The sequence below is a fragment of the Sarcophilus harrisii genome, chromosome 4 (assembly GCF_902635505.1).
Source record: "Sarcophilus harrisii chromosome 4, mSarHar1.11, whole genome shotgun sequence".
Taxonomy (NCBI): Eukaryota; Metazoa; Chordata; class Mammalia; order Dasyuromorphia; family Dasyuridae; genus Sarcophilus; species Sarcophilus harrisii.
Genome location: NC_045429.1, coordinates 69202607 through 69215971, shown reverse-complemented (window position 1 = coordinate 69215971; position 13365 = coordinate 69202607). Strand labels below are relative to the sequence as shown.

At 44.4% G+C, this 13365-nt stretch overlaps 1 protein-coding gene across 2 annotated transcripts in view; it reads right to left on the bottom strand.

The window, feature by feature from the left end:
• The window catches only part of XPR1 (xenotropic and polytropic retrovirus receptor 1), a 198181-nt gene extending 191936 nt beyond the window's left edge, over window positions 1-6245 (bottom strand). Inside the window, exon 1 of one of the 2 annotated variants that reach the window (XM_031936982.1) lies at window positions 6009-6245. In XM_031936982.1, the coding sequence (XP_031792842.1) occupies window positions 6009-6077 (69 nt within the window). In that variant the 5' untranslated portion in view covers window positions 6078-6245. Of the gene's footprint in view, window positions 1-5124; window positions 5477-6008 lie in introns of those variants that run through there. The other variant, XM_031936983.1, reaches the window with a different exon arrangement.
• Window positions 6246-13365: the final 7120 nt, after the last annotated feature.

The window sequence follows — 13365 nt, the reverse complement described above, 5'->3', positions numbered from 1 at the left end:
TGTGTATAAATTACATCTCTCTGTCCTACACCACCTCAGTCCAACCCAGAACATAAGCACTTTAAGGGCAGGAAAGGTTTCTTTTCTTTTTTTTTTTTTTTTTTTGTCTATATATTCTTAAACACCAAGCACAGAGCCTTCACATAGTAGGTGCTTAAAGGTTTAACTGAAATGAATTGCAGAGATGAAAGCAAATTTAAAGCTTATATAATCCTACCTCTTTATATATTAGGAAACAGGCCCAAAAAAACAAGGTAATTTACCCTAGAAAAAGTTAAGAGTAAAAGACCAAGAGATTATTTCTAATCCAATGCACTCATATCACACTGCCTTCCTTCTTAAGATGGAAAGTAATAGACACTGCTGATTCCCTTTTGCCATTAGTATTCCTTTTCACATTATTCTTAATGAAATCTCTTCATAAACAGCTCAAATTTCCTTATATTTTTTCCTTTTTCTCAGTGTCCCACTCCAGATCTACCAACCCCTTAGACTGAGCTCTCTGGAATGCCTGCTCCATTGGTAATTTGCTTTCATCTTACATCATTTCCATTTTCAAATGTTTCATCACTGAAACTTGGTTCCAGCCTGATAGAACTTTCTCTGATAATTTTAACACTAGAAGCATATAACAATCACAACAGCTGTCGTTTATCTCGTGTTTTAAGTTTTGCAAAGTATTTTACAACAACATTGGGAGGCAGATGCTATTATCATCTCATTTCAAACAGAGATTGAGACAGGTGAAATAACTTGCCCAGGCTCACACAGTTCTCAAGGGTCTAAGGCTGAATTTGACCTCTCATCTTCCAGACTCCAGGTCCAGGGCTCCAGCAAGTGTTCACTCAGACTCCTCAACCTCTACTCACTATTGAGGTCCAGGCAGTTGGACCATGGCACTGTTTCCCAGGGTCACTTCTGGACTCTCCCCCTGCCTCTTCAAACTTTGAGGAATCTATTAGCTTTTATCCACTGATCTTCCCTCATCCCAGGACCCTCTCCTTTTCTCATGTAGTAAAAGCTCACAGCCTTTCTCTCTTCCCCAATTCCCACCTTCAAAACAGGAGAATTCAACATACATACTGTTAGTCCCATCTAACACCTGATGTTCCCAGTTTCTCAAATGATTTATTTCCCAAGATCTATTCCTCCACTCTACCTCGGCTACACATACCCTCAGTAACCCACAAATGCAACATTTCCCTCTTCAGAAACTCTTTTCTTCATCTTCACCCCAATCTCCTGTCCTTCTATCCCTTCAGCTCTTTGCCCCAAACCATCATTGCACTCACTGGCTATATTCCAATTACTCACACCTCATCTTATCACTGATCATGCCTTGCCAAGCCCCAAATTTGGATTACTCCCATGATTTGATGTCTTTTCTCCTTCCGTGGCTCTGTCTTTTCTCCACCTTTTGACTGAGAACCTAGTCTCTTATTTCACTAAGGTTTTAAAAGAGAGAGAGAGAGAGAGAGAGAGAGAGAGAGAGAGAGAGAGAGAGAGAGAGAGAGGCTATTCCACAGACCTCCCCTTCTCTCCTCCTACTCCCCTTACACTCAGAAGTCTTCCCTCACCATCTTTATCACTTCTGCCAACCTCCATAAATGCACTAGGGACCCTGTTCACCCTGTCCCCTCCAATAGACCGCCCCTTCTATCTCTAATCTATCTCTCACTAATCTTCAGTCTCTTCCTGTCGGCTTCCTGTTCTCCCATCTCTCTCTCATCCTTTTAAAAAAGCAGACTCTTTTTAATCATCAAATTCTATCTCCTCCCCCTTCTTGTTACTAAATTCTCTGAGGTGACCAGGAGAACTGGGGGCCTACCATCAGCTCCTCTTCCATCACTCCCTTCTCCCTTCCAATCTCACCATTCAACTGCAAACATCTTCTCTGGGGTTACCATTACCAAACCGAATGACCTTTTCCAATTCTCATCCTTGCTCTTGGCTGCCTTTGACCGCCATTCATCCTTTTCTACTTAGGTGACTTGGCTTGCTTTTTGGCTCTCCTTTGGCCTGCCTGACCTTCACTATCTCCTAGGCTGGATCTTCATCTGGCCCTCTAAGTGGTCCCCAAGCTCTGCCCTAGGCCCTCTGCTCTACTCCCTCTACACCAACTCGCTTGGTGATCCTTTCAGCTCCTCCAGATTAAATTACCGGATGCTTCTAAGATCTATTCAGAATATTAGGATCCCGTCTTAACATCTACATTAACTTCCAGTCCTACATGGTTGCCTTTTGCATATCTATTGCAACTGCATATTGCATATCTAGAACTAGAAATATATTAAGAGACATTTTAAACTCAATGTGTTCAAAACAGAACTCCCCCAGACTCTATTAATAACCTTCTGGTTGGTGTCCTTCTTTCAAGGCTCTCCCCACCCCAGGCCATCCTCCATTCCACTGCCAAAGTGATCTTCCTAAAGCTCAGGTCTGACCATTTCGAAACCCATCTTCACCCTGACTTAATAACCTCCAAGGGTAGCTTATTATGAAGTTAGGTGGCGTAATGGATAGATATTACTGCTGAATTTAGGAAGATGGGACTTCAAATATGGCCTCAGACACTTGCTAGCTTGGTAACCCCTGCTTGAAGTCTTTAAACCTTTGCATTATCTTTATTTTCCTTATGTTAATCTAAAGTGACCGCATGTACTTTTATCATGACATTTAACATTCTCTATGAGCTATCATTCTCTCCCAAACTAGGGCTGGTTGGAGAATGTGTTATGATCATAGGAACATGTAGGCATGGCTATAAAGTGTACTGTTTCTAATACCTAGATTCTAAGAAGCCCTACAGGAACCAATTTCTCTTCCGAGCAAATAAAAACGCTAGGAAACTGAGAAAGAGGAAAGTTAAACAAATGCCTTGCTCAGGATCACACAGCTAGTGTCTGGTGTGACATTTGTCTTCAGCTCTTCCACAGTCAAGTCCATTGACCTATCTACTGAATCACATAGAAAAGATACCAAGTAATATGGGGGGAAGAGAAGCTAGATAGTGGGGGGAAAGAGGGTAGAGAATAGCAACCAAGTAATCAGGGAAGGCCTCCTGTAGGAAGAGATACTCTGAAGGAAACTAGGAATGCTATGAGTAAAAGTAAAGGAAGGACTGTATTCTAGAGATGGGGAAGCACCTGCGCAAAGGAACAGAAACTAGAGATGGAATGTATGGGGAACAGCAAGTAGGCCAATTTGGCTAGACTATAAAGTGCATTAAGGAGAGTAATGAGCAATAAGCCTGGAAAGGGAGGCTCATGATAGATGTTGACAGGATCTAGGAGCCAAAAGGAGTTTTTATTTCGTCTGAGGCAAGAAAGAGCTACTGGAGTATCCTGAACAAGGGAGTAACATGATCAGAACAATGCTTTAGGAAACATGCAGACGATGAATAGGAAAAGGTAGACACCGATGGCAGGAAAATGCAACAGAAGACTATCACAGTCATCCGGGTGAGAGGGGACAAGGGCTTGAAGTAGGGTGGTGATCACACTGGGAATGAAGATGGGTGATGTAAGACTCATTAAGAAGCAAGAATAGTCAAGATACCTTGAGGCAACAAGATAACTGAGTCTGAAAACCTGGGTGGACTAGAAAAATGGCAGTGGCCCTCACAATAGACAACAAAGGGAGGCAGAGGGGAAGAAAGGCCGGAAGAGAATATTTGGACATGCTGAGTTCAGGTATCTGTGGGACATTCTCTTGGGGATTTCTAGTAGGCAGCTGATGACATAAGTGTTGAAGAAAGACAGGGACCCAGCCCCATGGTGGGGTGGGGGGGAGGAGGGAGGAGGTTCTGTATGCTCTAAGAAAGGAATGTGAAAAGAGAGACCAGACAGATGGAAGGAAATTAGAAGAAAGCCCATGGAAGTATCAAAAAGGACAACTGACCAGGATGATCAACAGTGTCAAACCCTACAGAGCAACACAGAAGGATGTGGATTGTAAGGGGGAGTTTTCTATCACAGTTAATCCTGAAGAGAGAGAGAGAACTTCTTCAAGTGAATGATAAGGTCAAAAGTCACACAATAAGAGGTCAAAGAGTGGGAGGTGAGAAAAACAGGCAATTTATGATAGCAGCTTTTTCTGGGAGTTTGACTAAGAAGTGGTTATAAATGCTACTCTACAAAGATACTTGGATCAAGGATGGTTTTAGGTTCAACTTCTCTCCTGAACTGTCCCTAATGTTAATCAAGTTAGTCTAGGATCCTGGGGCAAAGGAGATCTAGAATTACAATGAACAATCCCTAAAGTAGACAGGGATTCCAAAAATTTACATTTACAACCAAGGTATCCCACAGTTTATTCCCTTTCCCCAAAACATTGCCAAATTATACCCTTTTCTATATTAAATAATCCCATGTGACTCACAATCCATCCACTACAAACACCATGCTAGATACATATATACATGTGTAAAAGCATTTTGTGCACGTGTATGTGCATGTGTTGTGTGTCTGCAGATACAGGCATGTGTGTGTATATATACACAGAGGAACATGAATGGTTGCCTCAACATGCTTCTCAACTGCCTCCACAAAGAACTGACAGTGGTACTGAAAAACACTACTCACAAGGATAAAAAAAATACTCCCCACTTTCAATAAAAACCACAATCTGGACTAGAGCCAAGGTTTTTAAATCGACAGAATATTATTAAAAACAATAAATCACAAAGACTCTACAGGATAAAATGGTGGTCTCTATTACAATTCTCAACCACGTAAGAGCCCCAAAATCCTACCAAAAAATTGAATTGATGAGAGATAATGATTCTCTGCCCTTTTATTTCCACCAGTATTTGACATTGCGGCTGGATTTTTCCCAGTAATCCTAAATGAACATTTCCTTTAACCGTCCCACATCCCTCTCCCTAACTTCTCCAATAATTAGGGTGCTTTACATGAAAAGAAAAATCTCTATCATTTGATTTTAAAATCAAGCTTATATCATAATCAAGTAGAAGGATGAAGCATTTAATTCCTACATCTGCATCCTAGGCTCATATTGATTTTCTACTACTCTTTGTTCCAGGAGATGAACTCCTGGCGCTCAGGGAGACTGTTGCTCTAAAATAATTCTTCTCTCCGTCCAGGATCTATCCGCATGACCCACCTCTCTCTTCCACTCGGTGCTTCAAGTCCTTCGAGCATTCCCAAGTGTGTGAACCTTTCTCCGCATTATCTTTATTTTCCTTATGTTCCTCTAAAGTGGCCGCACGCACTTTTATCAGGACGGTTAACGTTCTCCACGAGCTATCGCTCTCTCCCAAACTAGGGCTGATCGGGGGATGATCACGGCAATATAAAGGGCACAGTTTCTAACACCTGGATTCTAAGCAGCCCTACGGGAACCGATTTCTCTTCCGAGCAAAGGAAAACCCGAGGAGGTGGGGGCAGGGGGCGGCGGCGAGGGAGGGAACTAACAAGCACGAAGAGGCGGCAGACCCCCCACATAGACAGATAAATACAAGCCGCGCGCCGCTGCCTCCTTCCCTGCCCCCCCCCCCCCCCCCCCGAACAAGGACGCAAACAAATGCCGGACCGGCTACTTTGCGTACTCCCAGCAGAAAGCAGGGGCAAAGCGGAACGCGCTTCCCGCAAACAAAATGGGACGTCGGAGCGAACAACGTTTGTGTTTCCACGTCGCGTGGATTGCACGGATGGGCCGGGGGGAGGGGGCCGGCTGTCAGCCGGCGTTTAAAGCAAGTTATAAAGGCTCGGTCGGCGGCGGCGGGGGCTTGGGGGACCGCCTGAAGCCCAGTCCCGAGGAGCCGGCTCGGCGGCCTCCCCCCCTGCGGGGCGCCGCCGGCTCTCCGGGCCCGCACCTCGCAGGAAGTGCCCCTGCGTGCCCGCAGATCCGTTACACCGGGGGGAGGGGGAAGGGGAGGCGCCGGCCGCGGCCAGGGCACCGGCGCGGCGGGAGGAGGGGGATGCCGCAGTGGCTCCCCGGCCCCGGCCCCGCACAGGGGAAGGGAGGAGGGAGACAGGGCTCGGTACCTCATACTGGATGTACTGCTTCCTCCACTCGGGAGTGATGTGCGCGGAGAGGTGCTCGGCGAACTTCATCCTCCTGCCTTTCCCCCCTCACTCCCACTCGGGTCCGGCTGACACAAGCGGTGGCAACGGCGGCTCCGACTCCTCCCCACATGGGCCCCGGCGCGGCGCTGCGCTGTGCGGTGCGGCGCTGGGCTCCTCGGCTCCCGCTCCCGCTCCGGCTCCTCTCCCGCTCCCGCTGCTGCTCCTCCTCCTTCTCCTCCTCCGCCTCCTCCGCCTGCCACCGCCGCCGCCGCCGCTACCGCCGCCGCCGAGCTCTCCTCAGAGCCGCCCTCCCGCCATCTTCCTCCTCCTCTCCCACAGCCCCGCCCCGTACCGCCCCGCAGACGTAATCACCATGGTAACCGCCTCCTCCGCAACGCGACGAGAGGGGGCGGGGCCTGATCAAGGGCCCGCCCCCGACCTCTGCCCCCTCTTTCTTATTGGTCGTGCCGCGATCTAACTGGCTGCCTGGGAAGTGGCAAAGTTCTGGTGGTAATTAAAATATTAATTTCGAAGAAACCGTAGTGCACCCGGGACTTTTTTATTCACAAAATTGGACGGAGATATTCTAACTAACTCATCATTGATTATATTCATTAGACTTTCCAGTTCAGTTCCGCGGACTCGGTCTCCGTTGCCCGGAGCCGAAGGCTCCCGAGCCGCAGAAACCTGTTCCCCGGGGGGTCGGTGGCCGCGCCCCAACAGGCGGCTTTCGGGACTTTTTCCCTTCAAGATTGGCCAGCTTCCGCCATTTAGTAAGCCCTGAGGACGAAGGGGGTTTTCCCAGGCCCCCCCGCCTCTAACCCTTTTCCTATGGCGCCCGGGCGTTAGGCATCGTTTCGGTTATTTAATATTATAGAGAAAAGTACCCGTATCCTGGGACGAAGGAACTGGGGAACCTGGATACCAAGACCCGGTTCAAGTTCCCGACTCGGTTCGTGCCGGCAGGTGACGAACCATTCCCCAGTTTCTCGTTAATGGGGTTAACCTTCGGGGCGGGAAGGAAATTCTTTTGAACAAGGGAGGGAGGAAAAGGGGGAGGAGGAAAAGGGAGGAAAGGAAAAGGGGGGGAGGAAAAGGGGAGAAAAGGGAAAAGGGAAAAAAAGAGGGGGGGGGAAAAGGAGGAAAAAGGAAAAGAGGAAAAGGAAAAAGGGGGGGGGGAAAGGGGGAGAAAAAGGAGGAAAGGGAAATAAAAGGGGGAAAGGGGGGAAAAGGAGAGAAAAAGGAGGAAAAGAGGGAAAGAGAAAAAGGAGGAGGAAAAGGGGAGAAGGAGGAGAGAAAAAGGAGGAAAAGAGGGAAAGAGAAAGAGGAGAGGAAAGGGGGGAAAAGGAGAGAAAAAGGAGGAAAAGAGGGAAAGAGAAAAAGGAGGAGGAAAAGGGGAGAAGGAGGAGAGAAAAAGGAGGAAAAGAGGGAAAGAGAAAGAGGAGAGGAAAGGGGGGAAAAGGAGAGAAAAAGGAGGAAAAGAGGGAAAGAGAAAAAGGAGGAGGAAAAGGGGAGAAGGAGGAGAGGAAAAGGAGGAAAAGAGGGAAAGAGAAAGAGGAGAGGAAAGGGGGGAAAAGGAGAGAAAAAGGAGGAAGAGAAAAGAGGGAAAGAGAAAAAGGAGGAGGAAAAGGGGGAAGGAGGAGAGAAAAAGGAGGAAAAGAGGGAAAGAGAAAAAGGAGGAGGAAAAGGGGGAAGGAGGAGAGAAAAAGGAGGAAAAGAGGGAAAGAGAAAAAGGAGGAGGAAAAGGGGGAAGGAGGAGAGAAAAAGGAGGAAAAGAGGGAAAGAGAAAGAGGAGGAAAAGGGGGAAAAGGAGAGAAAAAGGAGGAAAAGAGGGAAAGAGAAAAAGGAGGAGGAAAAGGGGGAAGGAGGAGAGAAAAAGGAGGAAGAGAAAAGAGGGAAAGAGAAAAAGGAGGAGGAAAAGGGGGAAGGAGGAGAGAAAAAGGAGGAAGAGAAAAGAGGGAAAGAGAAAAAGGAGGAGGAAAAGGGGGAAGGAGGAGAGAAAAAGGAGGAAAGGAGGGAAAGAGAAAAAGGAGGAGGAAAAGGGGGAAGGAGGAGAGAAAAAGGAGGAAAAGAAAAGAGGGAAAGAGAAAAAGGAGGAGGAAAAGGGGAGAAGGAGGAGAGGAAAAGGAGGAAAAGAAAAGAGGGAAAGAGAAAAAGGAGGAGGAAAAGGGGGAAGGAGGAGAGAAAAAGGAGGAAAAGAGGGAAAGAGAAAAAGGAGGAGGAAAAGGGGGAAGGAGGAGAGAAAAAGGAGGAAAAGAGGGAAAGAGAAAGAGGAGAGGAAAGGGGGGAAAAGGAGAGAAAAAGGAGGAAAAGAGGGAAAGAGAAAAAGGAGGAGGAAAAGGGGAGAAGGAGGAGAGAAAAAGGAGGAAAAGAGGGAACGAGAAAAAGGAGGAGGAAAAGGGGGAAGGAGGAGAGAAAAAGGAGGAAAAGAGGGAAAGAGAAAAAGGAGGAAAGGGGGAAGGAGGAGAGAAAAAGGAGGAAAAGAGGGAAAGAGAAAAAGGAGGAGGAAAAAGGGGGAAGGAGGAGAGAAAAAGGAAGAAGAGAAGAAGAAAAGGAGGAGGAGAAGGGAAGAAAAGAAGTAGGAAGAGGAAAAGGGAAGAATAGGAGGAGAAGAAGGAGGAAATAGGAAGAAGAGAGAAGGAAAGAAAGGAACAAAGGAAAAAGGAAAGGAGATGGAAAAAAAGGAAGGGGGTGGATAGATGATAGCATGATTAATCACTATATGGATACAAATATAAGCAGACAAGCCAGATAACCTCTGACCTCCAGGGGCTTACAGTCTAACCCCATTTTAACAGAGGAAGACGGCCTATGAAATAGAACTAGAGAGGTGAGGGAAGGTGAGAAAAATGGCAAGCAGTAGAGTGAAAGCAGAAGAAATGTTTTGGCGGGGTTTTTTTATGTGTTTTCTTCCACTATTAGAATGTGGTATGGTATTCTTTATAAAATTCTTTAGGGTGGTTCAGAGATAATCCAAGATTATGAAATTAAAATTATTTAGCTAATGGTTTTATGATAAGATAATACTCTATTAAGAGAATAGCATAATTAGAAAGGTAAATATGAGATAATGAAAACAGTTGCTATAGTTTGGAACTGAAAAAAATCTTTCCTGTTGCTAGCAAAGTAGCCTTGAGCATGTCACTTAATTTCTCTAGCCTTCCTTCTTTCCTTCTTAATAAAATGGAAACAGTATTGGGGTTGAACAAGGTGATCTCAAAATCCCTCTAGTTCCATAAATCTGATTGCAGCATGAAAGTGAAGAGCCCAGAAGTTGGTGTTGTATTCCACTGGAGCAAGGTTAAAAGTAAAGAGGTGAAAAATAAAAATAAAAATAAACAAAAAAGTAAAGAGATGGTTTTCTGAAGGAAACTATGTTTCTTAGATCTGGACTGCCACAGAAGATATCTGCCCAACAGTCTTTGTAGAAGCCTGTTTATTATATCCCATAGTTACGATTTCATCAATAATTAGAACTCCCAGTATGGAAACTCCTTCTACCTACAGAGATCAGTAATTCACCTGTACCATATAGTTTTATTAAGTTACTTAAGACACTGAGAAGTTAAGTGACTTGCTGCCAGATAGTCACAAGTCAAAGGTAAAGTATAGGTTCTTGTTCAAAGTAGCAACTTGACCTTTTTTTTTTTCTAACTAATTTTAAGGAGAAAAGGAAAAGGAAAGAAAGTCAGTCTCCTGACTGCTGCAAATTCATGTCATAAGAATGCACTAGCTTTACTTTATGGGGTTAATTTAACCCTTAAGATATTAAGACCCAATTGTGTCTAGGATCTGGTGTAACCCATCAGCCAACAGCTGAATTGAACCTGAGATTATTTAGACTTGTCTTCTTTTTGAGTCATTTCAATATCATTTACACACATTTCCAAATGCAAAGGATCATACAATTGGGAATATACAACTTGTTTGGGCTTCTTAGAACTTTTGGGATAATGTTCATTCTGTAAAGACGTCTGCTTTTAAAAGCCCCATAAATGTATTGGTCAAGAGGAAATGTTTCACTTTTCTTTCAATGTTGACATTTTCAAAGGAGGGAGAGTTGAATTATCTGTTGGCTCCGTTGGTGTAGTCACAGAATGTACTTTTAACACCTTAAAAAGGTATAAAATACCTTTACGAGTTTATGAGTATCTATTTGATTTGTCAAGAAGGGAAAGACTCCATTGGCTAAGGGAACAATTAATTATCCACACCTTTGAGGGCTTTGCAGAGCTAAGCCCCAAACTGGCAGCTTCAGACACAGTAAAAGTTCCCAGCTGGTTGATAGAAGTGGAAGAAATCAAGTTTCTGAGAAGGAAACCTTGGAGAAGAGAAGAGGAAATTTTCTCATCTCCCCTCTCACTGACCAGGACGCTTCTAATGGCGCTCCTTCACCAGGAGATGATACTGAGACAGGAACAGCGACAAATTCTAGACCTACACAGCCACAGAGAGACAATCGCTCCAGTGAAGAAACAGCTCCTGACCCCAGAAAAGAGACCAGAGCCAGAGAAGGAAAGTCCCCTGAGCCTAGAACCGCACCCCACCCACAGAAAACTGCAGTGAGGGAGGGGGATTTTCAGGCCCTGGAGTTGTGGGTTGCCTTTGCTATCCATGATGCCTCAAAAGCATTATAGCAGTAGTGCAATTCCACTATCCCCATGAAGAATGTATTTGGGGAAGAGTACATCTGGGTTTACGAAAGAAATCTTTTATAGCTACTGTCTACTGTGACTTATTAGTAAATCCCAAACCAATTAGGTCCATTTGCTTACTGTTAATGAGAAGCAGTGGGGGCTCCTAAACTTCTGTGCTAGAAGCCCAGCCTTATATGGTTACCCCTAGAAGGTAAGTTTAGTCACCTTGCTGGAGACTCAGTCTGTAGGTTTGAGGAGAGGAAGGAGGGGAAAATGATGTATTTATAAATAGTAATGAATTCCAAGTTTGTTGCTTCTTGGGACAACATGAAAATTGGACGATGCAAAGAAAATCACTGGGTGTTTATTTTGCTTTGTTTTTTTTTTGTTTTGTTTTTTAATAACAGCTCACATTTGTATGGTGCTTTAATGAATATAGATATAAAAGGGGATGGTGCAGTGGGTAAAACCTGGTTCTGGGAGCACTTGGATGATTGGGAAGCCTGCTTCCAGACATTCATGATGGAGTCCTCAAATAGAAGATCTCAGAGAAACTGAGGCTTAAAATGGTAAAAATGATTAATTAGAAGTTCGAGTCCAGGATCAAACCCGGGGTCTCCTCCCACTCAGTCTAGCACATTTCATATGAAATAATGCCATCCATGATGAAAATCAAGGAAATGGTAGTGGAAGGAGAGGGAGAGAGGCAGAACTTGGGTTTGAATCTGGGCAAGTTGAATTACTCCATCTTTCCTTGTCTCTTTCACTTATCTGGAAAGTTAGAGAAGTGGGCTAGATGCTCTCTCATGTCCCTTCAAGATCAATTTTGGTCACAGGCCATTGTATCAGAGTGAGTTACAATCCCCTAATATTTAAAGATATTGATCCAAGGTAGAATGAAGATGGAATTCTTCCAGAGAGGCCAGGACTCTACACCAACCTGATGGGGTATGTCACAGAGAGACAAAGCACTGGAGGCTTTGTTATGCTGCCGTCAGCTGAAGGTCACCAAAGCTATTCCTCCACAGATCAACTGTAAAGGGGGAAAGGTACCAATTAAATAAGAGTTTCTCGTGGTTTTGGTTTTTGCTTTTTGTCTCACAACCCAGCAGATCAGGTGTACCATTCTAAGAAATCTTTAGGGTTCTAGACAGTAGGGAAGGGGCTTCCCCATCAACATGGGCCAGCCAGCATCAAACTGATCCCAGTCCCAAACAGGAAAATGACTTTTGTATATTTACCCAGAAGCAGGAGCACATTCATAATGAATGACAGAGACAAGTTAAAGCAAACCAGTTTGGGAAGCCCTTCTAGATCTAACCAGTTTGCCATATGTTCAATTATATGTCTCATATTGATAAACACTCCAAATGTATGAGAGTAGTTGAGGGCACTTTAGAACCCAGAGCCTTTAAAGGAATTCCTTTGGGTGCTGAGAGGAAAGGCAAGGGGGAGAGGGTGTCAGTGTCAGAGGATATTATTTAAAATTTGGACAAGGATTTTGTTTTCTTTCTAATTTTTTCCCATTTTGATCTGATTTTTCTTGTGCAGCATGATAATTGTGGAAATATGTTTAGAAGAATTGCACATGTTTAACATATATTGGATTACTTGCTGTCTAGGGGAGGGGGTGGAGGGAAGGGAAGGAAAAAATTCAGAACATGAGATTTTGCAAGGATAAATGTTGAAAATTATCCATTTATATGTTTTAAAAATAAAAAGAGCTTTAATAAAATAAAATTTGGGCAAGGGTAAGACTTGTGGGGCATGAAGTAAAATGGGCAGATGTACTTGAAAAGTAGCCCTTACTTGACTTTTTATACACAACATATGAGGGTGAAAAGAAGAAGTAGAAATTGGGGGAGGAGACATGAGGGAGAGGAAGCACTTGGTTTTTTAAAAATCATAGTCATCACTTCCTGTTTCTGCTTTCTGTGCATCAAGATGCACATCACTGCCAACTGGTTTCTGATGACAACTTGAAAAACCCCTTTCATTTATAACTTCCTGGAATGGGTTCCCAGTATACAGCCTCAGGTAAAAGGCAAACTCAAAGAAAGCTGACTTTTCTATCTCAACAGAGTTTAGGGGTTTAGGGAGCCTAAATACTTCTGTATTTGGGTTAGACTCTATAAACCCTAAACAAGCAAGCCCTTATTAAGAGCCTGCTGTATGGAAGGCACTATCACCAGAAATTGCTGTCCAACTTCACCTTGTCCCCTTTGGGGCTTTTCTTGGTAAAAATATTGGAACGTTTTGCCATTTCCTTCTTCAGCTCATTTTACAGATGAGGAAACTGAGGTAAGCAGGGTGAAATGACTTATCCAGAGTCATTCAGCTAGTAAGTATCTGAGGCTGGGCTTGAACTCAGGAAAATCAGTCTTCTTTAGTCCAGGCCCAGTGCTCTTACTGACATCATAAGTGCTCAGAAATACAAAGAAATTAAAAAAATAAAAATGATCCTTGCCCTCAAGGAGCTCACATTCTGCCAAGACTTATAAACATAAACATGTGCATTTGTATGGGACATTTTGAGGAGAAAGAAAAGAGAGTATTAAAGACTAAGGGGATCAGGAAGGTCTTCCACTTGGAAAAGATGGTGGCTGAGCCTGGAAGGCAGCTTGGGATTCTAAAAGGTGGAAGAGAGGAAGAAGAGCACCTCAAAGGCATGAAGGTAGAAAAAGGGGGTACTTACTGAG